The 19544-nt window shown below is 44.2% G+C and overlaps 2 protein-coding genes across 3 annotated transcripts; one reads left to right on the top strand and one right to left on the bottom strand.

The window, feature by feature from the left end:
- Nucleotides 1–4943: 4943 nt before the first annotated feature.
- Nucleotides 4944–12775, top strand: LOC112214924 (double-stranded RNA-binding protein Staufen homolog 1). 2 transcript variants are annotated; one of them, XM_024373967.2, is made up of 16 exons: nt 4944–5144; nt 6119–6439; nt 6533–6654; nt 6964–7114; nt 7349–7502; nt 7582–7756; nt 8312–8404; nt 8562–8780; nt 9067–9210; nt 9445–9591; nt 9767–9845; nt 10124–10281; nt 10786–10953; nt 11064–11186; nt 11413–11507; nt 11701–12775. In XM_024373967.2, exons 2-16 carry the CDS (start codon nt 6244–6246, stop codon nt 11795–11797), a joined length of 2121 nt encoding a protein of 706 aa, XP_024229735.1. In that variant the 5' UTR covers nt 4944–5144; nt 6119–6243; the 3' UTR covers nt 11798–12775. The 2 variants fall into 2 exon arrangements, with proteins under 2 accessions (XP_024229735.1, XP_024229727.1); XM_024373959.2 differs by having other exon boundaries at nt 4945–5144; nt 7346–7502.
- Nucleotides 12776–13552: 777 nt separating this feature from the next.
- Nucleotides 13553–17204, bottom strand: LOC112222737 (retinol dehydrogenase 10-B; the record flags this gene model as incomplete). Its single annotated transcript, XM_042305245.1, is given in 4 exon segments — nt 13553–14244; nt 14616–14741; nt 15101–15199; nt 16857–17204. Coding segments are annotated over 4 exon segments (741 nt in total), but the record flags the coding sequence as incomplete, so codon positions are not given.
- Nucleotides 17205–19544: the final 2340 nt, after the last annotated feature.

The following is a 19544-nucleotide window of genomic DNA, read 5'->3' as shown; positions in this document are numbered from 1 at the left end:
ACGCTGCTGCTGCTTGTCTTATTTTATTATTTATCCATAGTCACTTTAATAACTCTACCTACATGTACATATTACCTAGACGCCTGTGCCCCAGCACAATGTACCGGTACACCCTGTATATAGCCCCGCTATTGTTATTTACTGCTGCTCTTAATTATTTGTTATTCTTATCTCTTACTTTAAAAAAAAAAAAAATTCTTAACTGCATTGTTGGTTAGGGGCTTGTAAGTAAGCATTTCACTGTAAGGCGCCGAATACAACAGGTGTATTTCACATGTGATAAATAAAATTTGATTTGAAGTATTTGGTTTTAAATGTACTTAACCTCTACAGGATCGGTGCCTCACCCCACCCCCGGCTGGACGGTTGAGCTAACGTAGGCTAATGTGATTAGTGTGAGGTTGTAAGTAACAAGAAAATTTCCCAGGACATAGACATATCTGATATTGGCAGAAAGATTACATTCTCGTTAATCTATCTGCACTGTCCAATATACAGTAGCTATTACAGTGAAAGAATACCATGCTATTGTTTGAGAGTGAACAGTTATGAACTTGAAATTGTATTAATCAACCAATTAGGCACATTTGGGCAGTCTTGATACAAAAACAGACATACAATGGTTCATTGGATCAGTCTAAAACGTTGCACATCCCCTGCTGCCATCTAGTGGCCTGGGCTGGAATAATAAATTATGGTCTTTCTCTCACATTTTAAATATGGTACAAAAAACAAACAAAAATGATTTTTTTTGTATTTCTTTGTATTATCTTTTAGCAGATCTAATGTGTTATATTCAGGATTCAAATTTCTGTTTGAAAAAGCTAGCCTTTGCTTTCCTAACTGCCTGTGTATATTGGTTCCTAACTTCCCTGAAAAGTTGCATATCATGGGTGCTACTCGATGCTAATGCAGAACGCCACAGGATGTTTTTGTGCTGGTCAAGGGCAATCAGGTCTGGAGTGAACCATGGGCTATATTTGTTCCTGGATGTATTTTTATTTTTTGTGTGTTTTTTTTCACCTTTATTTAACCAGGTAGGCTAGTTCTCATTTAGTTCTCAAGTTCTCAAAACAAGTTCTCATTTACAATTGCGACCTGGCCAAGATAAAGCAAAGCAGTTCGACACATACAACGACACAGAGTTACACATGGAGTAAAACAAACATACAGTCAATAATACAGTATAAACAAGTCTATATACGATGTGAGCAAATGAGGTGAGATAAGGGAGGTAAAGGCAAAAAAAGGCCATGGTGGCAAAGTAAATACAATATAGCAAGTAAAACACTGGAATGGTAGATTTGCAGTGGAAGAATGTGCAAAGTAGAAATAAAAATAATGGGGAGCAAAATAAATCAAATAAATACAGTAGGGAAAGAGTAGTAGTTGTTAGTGGGCTAAATTATAGGTGAGCTATGTACAGGTGCAGTAATCTGTGAGCTGCTCTGACAGTTGGTGCTTGAAGCTAGTGAGGGAGATAAGTGTTTCCAGTTTCAGAGATTTTTGTAGTTCGTTCCAGTCATTGGCAGCAGAGAACTGGAAGGAGAGGCGGCCAAAGAAAGAATTGGTTTTGGGGGTGACCAGAGAGATATACCTGCTGGAGCGCGTGCTACAGGTGGGTGATGCTATGGTGACCAGCGAGCTGAGATAAGGGGGGACTTTACCTAGCAGGGTCTTGTAGATGACATGGAGCCAGCGGGTTTGGCGACGAGTATGAAGCGAGGGCCAGCCAACGAGAGCGTACAGGTCGCAATGGTGGGTAGTATATGGGGCTTTGGTGACAAAACGGATTGCACTGTGATAGACTGCATCCAATTTGTTGAGTAGGGTATTGGAGGCTATTCTGTAAATGACATCGCCGAAGTCGAGGATTGGTAGGATGGTCAGTTTTACAAGGGTATGTTAGGCAGCATGAGTGAAGGATGCTTTGTTGCCAAATAGGAAGCCAATTCTAAATTTAACTTTGGATTGGAGATGTTTGATGTGGGTCTGGAAGGAGAGTTTACAGTCTAACCAGACACCTAGGTATTTGTAGTTGTCCACGTATTCTAAATCAGAGCCGTCCAGAGTAGTGATGTTGGACAGGCGGGCAGGTGCAGGCAGCGATCGGTTGAAGAGCATGCATTTAGTTTTACTTGTATTTAAGAGCAATTGGAGGCCACGGAAGGAGAGTTGTATGGCATTGAAGCTTGCCTGGAGGGTGGTTAACACAGTGTCCAAAGAAGGGCCAGAAGTATACAGAATGGTGTCGTCTGCGTAGAGGTGGATCAGAGACTCACCAGCAGCAAGAGCGACATCATTGATGTATACAGAGAAGAGAGTCGGTCCAAGAATTGAACCCTGTGGCACCCCCATAGAGACTGCCAGAGGTCCGGACAGCAGACCCTCAGATTTGACACACTGAACTCTATCAGAGAAGTAGTTGGTGAACCAGGCGAGGCAATCATTTGAGAAACCAAGGCTGTCGAGTCTGCCGATGAGGATGTGGTGATTAACAGAGTCGAAAGCCTTGGCCAGATCAATGAATACGGCTGCACAGTAATGTTTCTTATCGATGGCGGTTAAGATGTCGTTTAGGACCTTGAGCGTGGCTGAGGTACACCCATGACCAGCTCTGAAACCAGATTGCATAGCAGAGAAGGTATGGTGAGATTCGAAATGGTCGGTAATCCATTTATTGACTTGGCTTTCGAAGACCTTAGAAAGGCAGGGTAGGATAGATATAGGTCTGTAGCAGTTTGGGTCAAGAGTGTCCCCCCCTTTGAAGAGGGGGGTGACCGCAGCTGCTTTCCAATCTTTGGGAATCTCAGACGACACGAAAGAGAGGTTGAACAGGCTAGTAATAGGGGTGGCAACAATTTCAGCAGATCATTTTAGAAAGAAGGGGTCCAGATTGTCTAGCCCGGCTGATTTGTAGGGGTCCAGATTTTGCAGCTCTTTCAGAACATCAGCTGACTGGATTTGGGAGAAGGAGATATGGGGAAGGCTTGGGCGAGTTGCTGTGGGGGGTGCAGTGCTGTTGACCGGAGTAGGAGTAGCCAGGTGGAAAGCATGGCCAGCCGTAAAAAAATGCTTATTGAAATTCTCAATTATAGTGGATTTATCAGTGGTGACAGTATTTCCTATCTTCAGTACAGTGGGCAGCTGGGAGGAGGTGTTCTTATTCTCCATGGACTTTACAGTGTCCCAGAACTTTTTTGAGTTCGTGTTGCATTTTTGAATGGGACATGCTTATTTAAGATGGTGAGGAAAGCACTCTGAAAGAATAACCAGCCATCCTCTACTGGCGGAATGAGGTCAATATCTTTCCAGGATACCCGGGCCAGGTTGATTAGAAAGGCCTGCTCGCTGAAGTGTTTTAGGGAGCGCTTGACTGTGATGAGGGGTGGTCGTTTGACCGCGGACCCATTACGGACGCAGGCAATGAGGCAGTGATCGCTGAGATCAGAGGTGTATTTAGAGGGCATTTTTGTCAGGATGATATCCATGAGGTTGCCCGAGTTTACGGATTTGGGATTGTACCTGATAGGTTCCATGATAATTTGGGTGAGATTGAGGGCATCTAGTTTAGATTGTAGGATGGTCGGGGTGTTAAGCATATCCCAGTTTAGGTCACCTAACAGTACAAACTCTGAAGATAAATGGGGGGGGCAATTAATTCACATATGATGTCCAGGGCGCAGCTGGGGGTATGTAACAAGCGGCAATAGTGAGAGACTTGTTTCTGGAAAGGTGGATTTTTAAAGTAGAAGCTCGAACTGTTTGGGCACAGACCTGGCTAGCATGACAGAACTCTGCAGGCTGTCTCTGCAGTCAATTGCAACTCCACCCCCTTTGGCAGTTCTATCTTGGCGGAAAATGATATAGTTGGGGATGGACATTTCCAAATTTTTGGTGGCCTTCCTACGCCAGGATTCAGACACGGCTAGGACATTGGGGTTGGCAGAGTGTGCTATAAAGCAACGGGGGGGAAAAACTTAGGGAGGAGGCTTCTGATGTTAACATGCATGAAACCAAGGCTTTTATGGTTACAGAATGTAACAAATGATAGCGCCTGGGGAATAGAAGTGGAACTAGGGGCTACAGGGCCTGGGTTAACCTCTACAACACCAGAGGAAGAGTAGGATAAGGGTACGGCTAAAGGCTATCAGAACTGGTTGTCTAGTGCATTGGGGACAGAGAATAAAATGAGCAGATTTCTGGGCGTGGTAGAATCGATTCAAGGCATAATTTACAGATAAGGGTAGCCAGGAGCACACTCCAACACTCAGACATAATTTTCAGGCAAAGCATGTGTTTTTAGTGAGTCCGCAAGATCAGAGACAGAGATGTCCTGGGATGTTGTCTTGATAAGTGCATGAATTGGACCATTTTCCTGTCAAAATGTAACCAGTGCTTTTGGGTGTCACTGAAAATGCATGGAGTAAAAAGTACATGATTTTCTTTAGTTATGTAGTGAAGAAAAAGTTGGCAAAAATATAAATAGTAAAGTACAAATAACACAAAAAACGACTTAAGTAGTACTTTGAAGTAATTTTACTTAAGTACTTTACACCACTGCTAAAAAGTGTTTGCAAAGTTGATAACGTTATCCATGATGGGATTCGAACACGCATCCTATCGGTTTACTAGACGTTCGCTTTATACACACCCACCTATCAATACAACCTACTTCCATTTTATTTTATGTAATGTGGCATACTAATTTGAGAGTCCCGGATTGATGTTTACCATGTTACATCTAATCTGAGACCAGTCTACAACACCATGTAGTCTTCTTTCCTAAATGTTCCAGAGCCTTTGGAGCTATGTGTGTGCTCGTCTGTAGCAAGATATGCACTCAAATGTCTACTAGGAAATATATTATATGATCATTCATTCATTCGTTAGCTACAAAGTAGCCCACTTTCCAAGCATACTTCCTCTTAGCTGAACGATGTCATTTCCCGGAAGAGACAGCTAAGATTGGGCCATTCTCTTTAGTGTTTGCCTTGTATGCCTTTCCCCCACCACTTCACTACCAACATTTTGATCCAAAATCACACGGGAAACCCTACACAGTTGGAGCAAAAACAAACCAATACAACACTAAAGTAACGTATCCAATGGAGTAACCAAAAACTGGACAGAAAGATAACGAGGTGAGGTTTTATTAGATGCCTCTTGACTAGCTAACTTTAGCTAGTTTGCTTAGCTAGCGTCTCGAGCTACCTGACTCGACATCCATGATCCATCAATTCCTGCAGGAGTTCGATAAGCGAATTGCTTCAGATTTATGCCGGATTCATACCCTTTTATTGCGCAATATATAGCTAATGAATGTTTTAGAAAAATATTTAAAATGCTAATAAACGTGACATGAGTGTCAAATGTGTTGACGTCGACCAGATAATTAGATTGTTAGCTAGCCAGATACTTTGGCTAGGCTAACTAGCTAGCTACCGCCGGTACTTGGACTTGACAAGCGTGCAAACAAACGGCACAACTGCAATAACTTGTCTAGCAAGACCGGATCAATCAATGACACTTGACAACGTTTTGCAGAAACAAAAAATACATCTAACGTTAGTATGTAAGGTTCGTATATGAAATTAACATGAACTAGTTCAGCTGGATAGCCAGACAGCTAGTTGGCTGGCTAGCTAAGTAGCTAGCAGAACACACCTTACAAAGATCATCCAAACGACTTTCTCTTATAAACGTGTCCTCTCAGCAAGTTGGGCATTAAGTTCTACTGTCTGTAGAGAATTGTTGATTGTCACAACAGCCAGATGATGTCTAAGTTACTAGTTATTGTATTGCAGGGAAACAGATTAAATAGTTTACGGTTTATTGGATTTATTGCGGCCCATTCATTCTAGTTTTATGATGCAAAATTACAGCACCCGTATGACATTTCCATGTATGGTTGTTATTAGGTGTTACAAATGAATGAATCTGTATTGTTGCTGTCAGTGCTGGATCTACAAAGGCAGCTGAAGGCCAGTTGTGCAAGGCACTGACTGTTTTTTGTTGTTGTGGTCATGCAAATGTGGCACCATCTTGTAACCTTAAATTGCAGGGAACAAGCTACCCCTCTAAGTCTAAGCCATTGTCTTTGTTATCCTCTTTTCAGGCGGAGCTTTGCAGTCATTTACCTCAATCAAATAAACCTTAAACATCTATCGCTGCAGTACTGAAGAGTTCCCACCTCGACTTAACCTACCTACCGCCTGACTCCACCAAACCCAACTGGCCAGTATGTCCCAGTTCCAGTGTCCGGGTAACCTTATGTCGAGCCCTGCTGCCAGCCCCATGCAGCAGCTGTCTCAGCCCCAGCCAGGGTACAGTATCCCCTGTGCCTCGGGCCCCCTGCCCTCCGAGAGCGCCAGTCACCCGCTCCTGAGCTCAGCCCTGCCCTCGGGCTCAGCCACTCCATTCAGCCCCACCTCCACAGGTCTGTCGGTGTGCGTGCATTGTGTGTGTGCTCCAAAGCTTTCTTTCTGTGCCTCTCTCAATGGACAATCTAATTTTGTTAATTTGTTTTTAGTATCTAACATGGCAAACCCTAAAGAGAAGACCCCCATGTGTCTGGTGAATGAGTTAGCCCGTTTCAATAAGATCCAGCCTGAGTATAAGCTGCTCTGTGAGCAAGGACCAGCTCATTCCAAGGTAACTCAAGAACCCAACCACTGACACTCACTAGCAAACATGGGTCATGTTCATTAGGCTACACTCACTGTAGCAAAGGGTTTTGCAACTGAAAACAAAAGTACATGTTTCTTGTTGGACATGTTTAATTTCAGATAGTACCTTGTAATTTCTGGCCTTTTTCTGCCTACTGGACATGACCCTAGGAGATCAGTATTCACTGTGCCTTTTAATGTCTACCTCCCTGCTCTTAAATACTTGTTAATTTCAATAACAGATATATCCCTCTCTCTACTTCTATCTGTTCTGTCTCTTTCCTTCCTCCCCCAGATCTTCTCAGTGCGGTTATCACTGGGGGATCAGCACTGGGAGGCAGAGGGGACCAGTATAAAGAAGGCCCAGCACTCTGCAGCTGCCACAGCCTTGGCCCAGACAACACTGCCCAAACCTAGCATGAGGAACAACCCCCGCAACAACACAGGCAAGAACCCAGCACACCTGGCCCTGTGTGTGTGCTCATTTCTGAGAGGCTCTCAGGTCATCAGTTGCTGCATCATGAAAGTGTCATGATTGGGGAAACATTGATAGTCAGTGGCGTTAAGTAGTCTACATTCAAAAGAGTTTGATCACCAGGTGTATTAAAGTTTTGGTCCCTATTGTTCTGTAATGTTTGTTTTCTGTTTTTTCTGTGTGTGTGTGTGTCCTACCACAGTAGATTGCATGACACACACGGTGGAGCTGAATGCCTTCTGTATGAAGCTAGGGGTGAAGCCTATGTACAAGCCCATAGACCCCTACCCTGGGATGAGACCATCCAACTTCAACTACAACATCAGGGCCCCGGGGCCTTACCAACGCTCCATGCAACAGTATGTCCACTCTGGGGTGGGGGGTGTCATCTCAGTAAAAGCTATACCTGAGCGTATCCTGTCTTCTCTGTGTGGTCAGGTACTACTACCCGTTTCCCCCGGTGGGGCCAGTGTTGTACCACATGGAGCTGAACATCGGGGGCCAGCAGTTCCACGGGAAGGGGCGCACGCGGCAGCTTGCCAAACATGACGCCGCTGCCAAGGCACTGAAGACTCTACAGAAAGAGCCCATACTGCTGCAGCAGCTGCCTGAGGTCAGAGCTGCCTGGGGTCAGAGCTGCCTGGGGTCAGAGCTGCCTGGGGTCAGAGCTGCCTGGGGTCAGAGCTGCCTGGGGTCAGAGCTGCCTGGGGTCAGAGCTGCCTGGGGTCAGAGCGGCCTGGGGTCAGAGCGGCCTGGGGTCAGAGCGGCCTGGGGTCAGAGCGGCCTGGGGTCAGAGCGGCCTGGGGTCAGAGCGGCCTGGGGTCAGAGCGGCCTGGGGTCAGCACTAGGGTTGGAATAATCTGGTAACTTTTCCAAAGTTCCAGGGTTTTTCCAGAAATCCTGGTTGGAAGAGTCCCATTTCTAGGATTCCTTCCTTGCTTATTCCCTTCTGATTTCGTGAATCCTCCAACAGGAATTTTTGGGAAAAGTTGGGTGGAACTTTGGGAAAATGTACAGTATTTTACCCATAAGGCAACACCTGCTACATGGATCACTACACCTGTCTGCTTCACAACGTGAAGGAAGGGCACATATGTGACTCAATACTGCCACACAAAGCAACTCCGCTGTAAGACAAATGTTTTGACACAAACTTTGTTGATTTCAGACGAATGGAGAAGACACAGAGAACTTCAATAAATCAGAAATCAGCCAGGTGTTTGAGATCGCACTGAAGAGGAACATGCCTGTCAACTTTGAGGTAGTTAGGCTATAGTCCTGCATGGGCTTAACAGTCATTTAGATTGATCAAGTCCAGTTTGAACAAATCATTTGTCCTCTCAATGACCTACCTTTCCATTGATACACCTATTTCTAATTTGTTTTGTCTTTAACGTCGTTCCTCCTCCGACCCACAGGTTCTGAAGGAGGCAGGCCCGCCTCACATGAAGAGCTTCATGGTGTGTGTGGCGGTGGGCGAGTTCTGTGGCGAGGGCGAGGGCAAGAGTAAGAAGATCGCTAAGAAGCTGGCAGCTACAGCCGTGCTGGAGGAACTGAGGAGACTGCCCCAGCTGTCCCCCAGCATGGAGAAGATTCAGCCAGCACGCATTAAGAAGAAAACCAAGTCCATTATTAAGGTGAAAGGACCAGGGGGATTAGGTCAGGGAGTGTAGAGAGCAGTAAAGCATCTTTGTTATCCCAGATGGTAAATTTGCTAGCTAACAGTGAGTAAAGGTACTGTACGTCATAAAAAAAAGAACAAGTGCTTCTAAGATATTAATTTTTAAAGGGACGTGCAACAGGAGGGAAAGGAGGGGTGATGAGGAAAGCTTTTGTAGAGTTGGAAAATTGTTTCTAAGGAATCTTTGTTCTTGTGTGTAATGCGAAATATCCCTCTTTCTCCCGCTCTCTCCCCCCCCCCAGCTGCAGACCAGTCCAGAGTATGGGCAGGGCATGAACCCCATCAGCAGACTGGCTCAGATCCAGCAGGCTAAGAAAGAGAAGGAGCCAGAGTACAGCATGATGACGGAGAGGGGGCTGCCTAGACGCAGGGAGTTCGTCATGCAGGTAAAACAGGAGGCTCAAATAGCCTAGCCTGCTCTTGACCAAATCAACCCCACAGTGCCTATTCTCTAGGCCTAGAACACTTGTGGAGGTCTGAGGGGATTGGACAGGTGTGAACAAATATGGCAAACAAGACACCCATCCTATCAGAGGGCAATTTAGCGCCATATTGCGTATGTCTATCTAGGCTTGGGGGTCCATTTTTATTTTCATTCTGACCTGTTTTGTGGTCATCAGGTGACTGTGTGTGGCCATTGTGCGGAGGGCTTAGGCCCCAGTAAGAAGGTAGCGAAGAGGAACGCAGCAGAGAAGATGCTTGAGCTTCTAGGTTTCAAAGTGCCTCCGCCTCAGCCCCACAAACCTGCGCTCAAAACAGACGAAAAGGTACAGTATGTCCCCAAGAGCCACCGGAGGCATACCAGCCAGGCAACTGGTTTAGTTAGACCCTACTCATGTGCTCATCTAGCCAGCAGTACACAGCAGAGTAGTTTGTGTTGACTTGAATGACCGTTGAGCAGCCAACTGACGTGTGCTTTTTCTGTTGATCATGTAACCCAAGGTCCTGCAGAAGAAAAATGGAGACGGGAGAAAAGTGACCTTCTTCGAGCCGGGCTCTGTAGAAGAGAGCCAGTCGCTGGGTGAGTTGTTCAGGGGCAGGGTTGGAACTACACATGCTTTGATATGTTCTCAGATTTATGTAGTAGACTTTGCTTTTGGATTTGACTTACTTGACTTAAACCCTTTTGTCTCTTTATGGAGCATAGGTCATGCACAATCTTCTTCCAGCGGGCTTGGTGTTGTGCGGGACGACAGATTTAGGATTTTTTTTTTAAATCAGGGAAGCTTTTACATGGGTGTTCCGTTCTCCTTCCCAGTGTTTTACATGTCTATCTCTCTGTCACCCCCTATCTCTCAGGCTCCAAGGCAGAGAACTACCGCCAGCCCTACCTCAGCCACCAGCAGCTCCCAGCAGGCATCCTGCCCATGGTGGCAGAGGTGGCCCAGGCTATAGGGGCCAGCCCCAGTCTGGGGCACCAGAACAAGGGTTACGGCCCCCGGACCAACCCTGCCAAGGTGTGTGTGTCAGTGTCTGGTGTGCGTTTTAGTTATCGACGTTATCCTTGATGTTATTTTAGTTCGGTTTCCTTTGTATATATATTTTTAGTCCTTTGATATTCTGTTTTATGTAAATGTGTCTTGGTATAAAGATACGCAGTATGCAAATAAACATTATTATTGTTAAAGCTGCAGTATAACTTTTTGGGCAACCTGACCAAATTCACATAAATTAGTTATAGATCTGTCATTCTTATTGACAGCAAGTGTAAAAAGCAATAGATCTGTTCTCTTTTTCTCTATGTTAAGTTTAGTTTTTGCGTCTTTTATTTTTGGCTTCAAACAGCTGAAAATACAATGTTTTTGGTTATTTAAAAGATATTTCACAGCAGTTTTGATGGTACAATGATTCTCTACACTTGCTTGTTTTGAAAGTAGTAGGCATACTATTAGAATTTTAGCAAGCAGGAAATGGTGGAGAGATCTCTGCTTATCGCACCTTTTTAATGTTATTATATTAAGGCCACCCTGACGGCCATGATCGCCAACGAGCTGCTGTACGGTGGTACCTCCCTGACCGCCGATACCATCCTGAAGAGTCAGAACAGTATGGCTCATCTAGTACCTCACGGACCCCTGACCAGACCCTCCGAACAGCTCAGCTACCTAGCCAACGTACAAGGTCTACAGGTAAACAGACGCAGAGGCGTGCAAGCATGTGCGGACAAACGCACTCAGACACAACTTTTTATTAATGTATTTTGGAGTGTTAGTATTAAAAACCCTTTTTTTCATTGCAGGTGGATTACAAAGACTTCCCCAAAAACAACAAGAATGAATTTGTATCGTTGATCAACTGCTCCTCCCAGCCGCCTCTTATCAGCCACGGCATTGGCAAGGATGTGGAGTCCTGTCATGACATGGTGAGATGCTCTGATGGTTAGACCAGAATCTTGTCCATTAGGACACACCGTAGCTAAACATTTTCATAGATTGGGGGGGGCATATTGGACATGTTCAGAATATACTTCCCTTTTTCACTTGTACCCTCTGAGCACAACCTGGATGCTTTAAATCAGATATATATTGGCACAAGCACTAGGGAAATTATGATATAGGCTATATCTAATGTTCCAATCCGGTCCACAGGCGGCCTTGAGTATCCTGAAATTACTGTCAGAGCTGGACCAGCAGCAGCACCAGCAGCAGACCAATGACAGGACAGGGAGCGGACCAACCTCTGGGTAAGACCACGCGTCTGATGGGTCAGATGTGGACCAGTACGAGAACACTATTACGGTTGAATAATACATTTTTTTCATAGGGTTGCAAATCTGGAAACCTTTAAAGTTTTTCAGAAATCCTTGTTTCCCTCCAACCGGAGAATTTGGTCTGTATGACTTGGTAATGCTGATCTGTCTTGTGTTGCTTCTGTAGGTGTGGCAAACAGGACATGGACGGCTGCGACTCTCTCATCATCAAACAGGCTAACTCAAGCAACTTGGGACAACAGACTCTGGATGGCACTGTGTAGACAGACGCACACCATTGGTTGTTTGCAAGAAGCACTAAAAGAAAACTCTGACACTGTGTTGTGATAGGCTGTTTTAGAATTCTACAGGAAGCTCAGGGCAACTGTAGGCTCTAAAGCATCACTAGTGTTTATATTAAATGTTCTGAAATGTTAACAGTTAAACAAGATTAATAGAAGAAATTGTTTTAATTTAATTTCCTCCTTCTTAATGTTGTTTAATTGTACACATTTATGATTTTGTTTTGTTGCTTAGTAGAAAAATGTAGCTGCATCGTATCCGATATAATGGCAGTCCGCTCTGTTGAGATGGAATGGGATAATGTTAACTGTGAAAAGAAGCTTTGTTTTTGAGTAGAAGCGTTTTCTCTCTTTTTTCCCCTTTAATATTAACAACTTTCTTTCTCTCATTTTTAAATGTTTTATTGTTCTTTAACCCGGGGCCTGGAATTCTTGGCGGGTTGTTCACAAACATGGCTTCAAAAACATTTTTGAAATATTTCAAATATTTTCAGTGTTTGCTTTAGTCTGACTGGTGTGCCAGATGGACTGGTTTGCAGTTTTGCCACTATTCCATTGGTTCCATTGTGCCAGGCAAGCTCAATCAATCCCAGCTAAAGTATTTGTAATGATTTCAAATGGCTTTTGAACCCAGGTCTACAATAGTTGTTACAATAGTGTTTACTTGTGAAGTATGTTACCCCATAGAAGGATAGGATGCAGCTAGCAAACCACTGTTGATTTTCCTAGAGTGCTTTATAACAACAACCACCACAAGTGAACAGTGCTTATTTACATTACCATGTAGGACTGGGAAGGTTTTGAGACTAATTGTAGCGTTTGTGCGTGTGATGTTGTCTATCCCCACTGAAAGATGGCGGGGCAGTATAAGTCTGTGTTGATCTCCCCCTCGGTGTCAAACCACCTCTCTGCTCCCCATGGAATGTAAGTAAAACTTGTGTGCTGTAAAGCACAAAACCATCAGTTTTTATTTTTTTTGTTCATCTTGTGCACATGTGTTCCAAGAGAAAATGGTATGAGGATAGAGGAAGGTAGATACTTTTTTGTTTGTTGTACTCTCTCGACAGACGTGTGTGTGTTTCTGGTAAAGCATGTCTAGCCCTATAGGGCTGTGATGTCTGACGGAAAAACAAACCCAGTCACTCAGTGTTTTTACTGTGACAGCAGTGGATGTTTAAGCCAAACAAACGGCTGACTTATTATTATTGACCTGTCAAACACATGGTACAACCACCCTGTCCTGCAAGACTTCATTGCTGGCCAATGACCATTACTTCCATTCCATCACATGCAATCAGAGGACCACCAATCACAGGTGTCACACATATAACCTTTTCACACTATTGTGCAGACTCAAACCAGTCAAGGGGAATGGTTGGCGATGCCCTTAAACCACCTGGGAATAACTAAGTGTTACAAAAGCAGACTGACCTTATGTTGGGCCATACTCACAGGAAGGCCAACCGTCACAGTATTACAGTTAGGGTCGGCAGAATAGTTTGGGAGAAGAAAGTGTGGCCATTTTATTTCCCCATTATATAGTTGTTATCCCATTAAGTATTTGTCTATATCCACTCAAGGTTTGTTCCCTGGACACAGTTTAAGCTTCTTCCTGGAATTAAAAAAACATGCTCAATGGAGAATTTTAGTCCAGGACTAGGCTTAATAATGTTGTGAAACTGGCCCTTAGATTTCATCTGTAGAGACTGAATTGAAAGGGAGAGTTAGTTAGCGGCAATCAGGGTAGGTCCTCCATTGGTCATCTTGTTCTTCTTGCTCTTAATGAAGGGGTACATGCATTTGTCTGACCCCATGAACCGATAGGTCACCATGGCAACAGGGCAGGAAGAGGAAGTGTGCAGTATCATGCCACACTACGTTTGACGTGAAGTTGGTAACATGAGCGCACTCTCGCTTTATTAGCTGGGTGCTCTGCCATATATGACAATAACTTCAAATGAAATCTCAAATTAAAAAACACTGAAATGGTGGCACTCCAAAATCCAAAAAGAAAAACACGTCACCTCATTTCAGCTTTGTATTTTGGGGCTGGCAGGCTAACGCGTTTCGGCAGTTATGCCTTCATCAGAGCACCTGAGCGTGCTGCTGGTGAAAAATCAGCTTTCGGCTCTGGGGATCAATCAATGGTCCGACCAACTGAATTACGACCTGGCCCAGAAGAGGTTGTGGAGAGACAGATGTCGAGACACTGCACCGCTCCAAGGAGCTGTCGAAGTGAGTGGGTGATCAATAAAGTTTATTCAATCAATATGTGTACTCACACTCGGGAGATGACGGGCAGGTAGGTGAGGCGTGGGATGCAGGGGCTGGTCGATCAGGATGGCGTTCATGGCCTGCTCCACACAGTACTCAGGCTCCAGCGGTGCCAGGAACAGTACTACCTCATCCCTGAGGGATGCAGCAGAGAGCTTAGAGTTTTACAGCATCACATTGTTAAATGTACAACATTCTGAAACACTGTAGTAAGCCTATGTTCAGTGTCAAATGATGAACCACTACTGTGTACTATTGTATGAAGTAGGCTTACACCTGCAATGTCAGTCTGATTAACCCAGAACAAAGTAGCCCTTATTCCCTCTTTAGTGCCGCCCTTTTTGGGGCGGCAGGGTAGCCTAGTGGTTACTGCGTTGGACTAGTAACCAAAAGGTTGCAAGTTTGAATCCCCGAGCTGACAAGGTACAAATCTGTCGTACTGCCCCTGAACAGGCAGTTAACCTACTGTTCCTAGGCCGTCATTGAAAATAAGAATTTGTTCTTAACTGACTTTCACCTGTCAAACATGCCCCGTGTCTACAATATGGGGACACACAAGAGTGGTCTTGACTCCATCAAATTCCTCAGTCAGCAACTTGTGGGCCAGGGACTCGTGGAAGCTCACCGCCGCAAACTTACTGGCGCAATAATCCTGGTTAGAACAGAAACACCACTGAGACATCAGGGCCCATGTTCATTAAGTCTCAGAGGAAGAGTGCTGATCTAGGATCAGGTCCATCCTGTCCATGTAATCTTGTTCAGTATGATCTAAAAGGTTGCATATCAGGGACTCGACTCTGAGATGCTGTGTGAATATGGGGTCCAGAACACATTTAGAACATCACAGTAGGCTACGTTACAGAGGCTAAGATACTCTACACTTTACCATAGGCTACCCTTTTACCTACAATGTGTCACTACACCGTACTAACTGTACTAATACCATTCTTAGGTAAATAATATTTATGGTAATAATATTCTCTCTTAGGTGATGTGTCCTCCCTGGTTCACCTCCACACAGGTAGTGCTGAAGAGACCCGGGACGCTTGCGACAGTGATGATGTGTCCATGGTTCTGCTCTTTCATCTGGGGAATGAAGGCCTTTGTCATCTGTGACACACACATATAGGCAGGTCCAAACGCACGCACAGACAGGTACACACACATGCACGCAAGGACAAACATGGACAGACATGTACACACTAGCGGTTCTGGGGGGGGGTTGCCCCTGTGACAACAATTTTGGGCCCCCTTGTGGCCCCCCTAAATGTGGGGTATGAAATCATTTTCACATAACAAATTTTTGCTATGGTTCTTTTTTTTATTTTTTTTTACATACGTTATTAGACAGAAAAAACAACATGGTATCTTGCCTGCTAATGCCTGCAATGCAGTGAAGAAAACAATATGACAACAATAACGTCTAATGTAACTGGCCCCTCTAACAGTACAACTGGCCCCAGCTTGCCCCCCAGTTGAAATGGTCTAGAACCGCCACTGCTTGTACACACACAGACAGGCAGGCACACACAGGCACGCAAGAACACACAGAGAGACAAACACACGCAGGCATGCAGGGACACAACCAGATGGACAAACACACACAGAGACTGTTATTCGATGAACACAATTACTGACTATCAGGAGTCGCAATAATGAGATTAATATCGAAATAGTCCATGAACATTTTGAATGAGCAAAATGAGGCAGTATTATTGTACTGCAGTTCTGATTGGAGTTCTGCCTCGCTAAGCTTCTTAAAAATGTTGCTTAATGTGAAGCAGGCTTAACTGTTCCCCACTGTAAGAGGATCAGGGAGGGAATCCCCTAGCCATTTAATTGGCTGTGTGTGTGTGTCACATTAATAGGGTCACTGTATGGGGTGTTGTCGCTCAGCTAAGGGGATAAGAACTTATTAAAGTTGTACATTTCACACGTGTCATGTGGCGCATTAAGAACAATAAACTGCACTGTATACGTGTATAGCTGAGGTATAGGGAGGGATAAAACGGATGCACACAGGGATAAAACGGCTTGAAATGTCTCTTTCGCAATGCAAAGATTTAAGAGTAAACCTAAACCCTTCATATTTTCCGAGTTATAGTCTGATAGTCTGTTTTCACATACCAGTAGGTTTGTCTTCTTCATGTTACCCATATAGCCCTTGTAACACTATGGCTGCATTTGCACAGGCAGCCCAATTCTGAAATTTTTCCCAATTATTGGAAAAATATCAGAATTGGGTTGCCTGTGTAAATACAGTCTGTAGGATCCTGCTCTGAGAAACATTTGTACATAAAACCTATTACTATTACTAACCTATAACTAACTTGACATTGCATATCAAACTTGTGCAAAATGATGCTATTTGCTGGTGATGGGAGCTTGTATATTTATAGATTCCAATAATCTGTCTGATTATCATCAATAACAATCAATCATGGAAACCTCAAGCCCACATCCTAAAGCCTGACTGATAACAGAACTATATGGTACTATATAGACAGAATTGAACTTTCATCATCCCTACAGTGTATCACAGGGTGATTAGTCTCTTGTGACAGACTGTTAAGATGTACAGTATGTCAAATGTCAAACTGAGTAGCTGGCCAGCAAACACCAGATTTGGTTCTGGGTTCTGAGACTACAGTTGGATGATAGCCGCATGCCACCCTCTCCCTAAACCAGCTGATAAGAGTCCCAAGGCCCCGTTCTATAAAGTGTTATCTGGCCCACAGAGTAACAACGGTAGCAGCAGCAGTCTTACCCAGAAGAGGGCGTGACAGTTGACCTTCATAGTCCTCTCCACCAGCTAATCCTGACAGTCCATCAGCCGTTCTCTGGCAACCACCCCGGCGTTGTTCACCAGCATGGTGACATTACGGCCCAGGTCCGTCCACACCTCGTCCGCCGTGCGGTACACCTCCACCCGGTTGGTCACGTCCACCCTGTAGGGCTGCGCCTAGCCCCCCGCCTCCCTCACTAACCTGACAGTCTCCTCATTGTCGTTAGCGTCGACGTCCCATAGCACCACCTCTGCCCCGTGTTTGGTGAACTCCAGGGCAAAGAGACATCCCAAGGCGCCCCCTGACCCTGTGATGAGGACAAGCTCAGCCGTCGATGGGCATAGTGAGCGGCCGGAAGACGATCCGCACGGATCCACGCAGGATAAAGTAGATCACATCCCGGAGCATCATCTGGAGGTACATCAGAAAGATGATCTTCTCTGGTGGTCCTGGGGGTTTGATGTCCTTACTATACAGAGTTGTGTGTTATGTTCAAGTATGAAAGCAGCTAGCTAAGGTCTGTTGTGCTCAGATGCAAGGACTTTGTTCTGAACTGTCTCGTTAAATAAAAGGTAGAAAATAAAAGTGTATCTGAGAGTCTACGGAGTATTCTAACTGAGAACGCTAAAGGTGCAGACAGCCATACTGGCGCATGTTACCCTCCCTCTGCTCTACTCTGTGACTCCGGCCTGCCTTCTCACTTTATTTAACCACTCCTTCAGGATTAGGTTAAAAGGAATTATAAATTCGAGCCCTGAATGCTGATTGGCTGAGAGCCGTGGTAAATCAGACGGTATACCACGGGTTAGACAAAATAGTTATTTTTACTTCTCTAATTACATTGGTAACCAGTTTATAATAGCAATAAGGCACCTCAGGGGTTTGTGGTATATGGCCAATATACAACAGCTAAAGGCTGTATATTCAGCACTCTGCGATGGGTCGTGCATATGAACAGCCCTTTGCTGTGGTATATTGGCAATATACCACACCCCCTCTGGCCTTATTGCGTAAATACCTCCTTGAGCCCCCTATAAAAAAACATGTTTGTTGAGAGGGACACCATGTACTGCATATTAATTATTACTTTAGAAAATTGGGCTGAGGAATTCTCAGCCCAATTTTCTTATGTGCAAATAAGAAACACGTTTATTTCACCAGGCAGTTAAGAACATTTTTTTTTTTTAAATGACGGTACCAACACTATTGATTTTGTCAATAAGAAATAATTCAAATAGATATCTGCCATTATGTCTAATAGTTTTATGATGCTTACAGTATCAACATGCACATACACTTTCAACCCCATTTGACCCTATCGTCACACACACTTGCAAGATATGACAGCAAATGGCAGGCTTACTGGACTCGTTCAAGGTTATAGATAAAAAAAATATTCTCAACTATTTCTCTTCTCACGGTGTTGAGTACTGCAGTATTAGTGTTGAGTACTGTAGTCACTAGCCAGAAAGTATGAAATGTGAAATGTGTCATAAGAAGAAGATTATGCATACATGAACTGTAAACCTTATTATAGATGCTTACATCCTGTCTGCTTACATATGTTTCTAGAAAGTTCCTGCATTGTTTAGGTGAACACTACCTCCCTTGTTTAACCTTAAATCTCCTAAGCATCTATAATAACATGAAGTTAAGGTTACAGTTAAGGTTACATGAAGTTAAGGTTACAGACACGCATCGACTGACTGAACAAATGGAAATACAAAACACAAACGCAAGCACGTGAATCAGGGTTGGGCAATCTGAATGTAAAGACTGAAGGCTATTTAAGGTAATTACTTTGCAGAGGGTTATGGGAGGGGAACCAGCCTGGCGGACACGACCCACATGACTACACAGTGAAGAGTAAGAGCTGGTGTCAGCCAGACTATTCATCAAGGTGTGGTTGAACAAAAGCGAAGGATCATGTCTGAAGTAAACACCTTGAACGACAACTGGCTGGCCCAGTCAGAGAAATAATCATTAACAGACACAGTCCTTCACTTACAGTACTGGAACCAGGTCAACTTTATATGAAACTACAGATTGGCTGGTGTGGCTTGACATCTGTTGGGATAGACTTGAAAACGATGCAAATAACTTATCAAAGCCTCCATTTGCCATATGTCTAAATCTTGGCTTGTAAATCAGGTGATTTGAATCCAAGGCTCAGGCTGCCTTGTTGGCAGGTAGTGCTGCCTGATGGTGTGCCAACCAGCCAAGTCATCCTCAGGCCAGTGGGATAGCAGGATAGGCCCTAAAAGCCTGAGTCAGCGTTTAATCATTACATATTGCTACCTGTGGGGATAATCAAATCAAACCCAGTTTTCCTCAATGCTGTAATCTTGATTTAGGTTTTGTGAGTCAGGATAAGGACTATGATAATACCTTATAATGCAACATGCTTTTAAGAAGCTGGACTATGTAAACATGAGATAATGTAGTATATTACCTAAAAGGAATAGTCAACATACTTGTCAGTCATTAAATGAGGCGAGAGGTGCCCTTAAAAAGAAACCTCTGATACAAACCGCTGATCAACTTACATTATAAATTTGGGCCCATATTCGTAAAGTATCTCGGAGAAGGAATGCAGATCTAGGATCAGGTCCCCTCTCTTATTCATTATGACATAAAAGGCTAAATTGATCCTAGATTGTGTGGTGGTG

The sequence above is a fragment of the Oncorhynchus tshawytscha genome, linkage group LG02 (genome assembly GCF_018296145.1).
Source record: "Oncorhynchus tshawytscha isolate Ot180627B linkage group LG02, Otsh_v2.0, whole genome shotgun sequence".
In the NCBI taxonomy this organism is placed as follows: Eukaryota; Metazoa; Chordata; class Actinopteri; order Salmoniformes; family Salmonidae; genus Oncorhynchus; species Oncorhynchus tshawytscha.
This window is presented reverse-complemented; position numbering and strand designations above follow the sequence as displayed.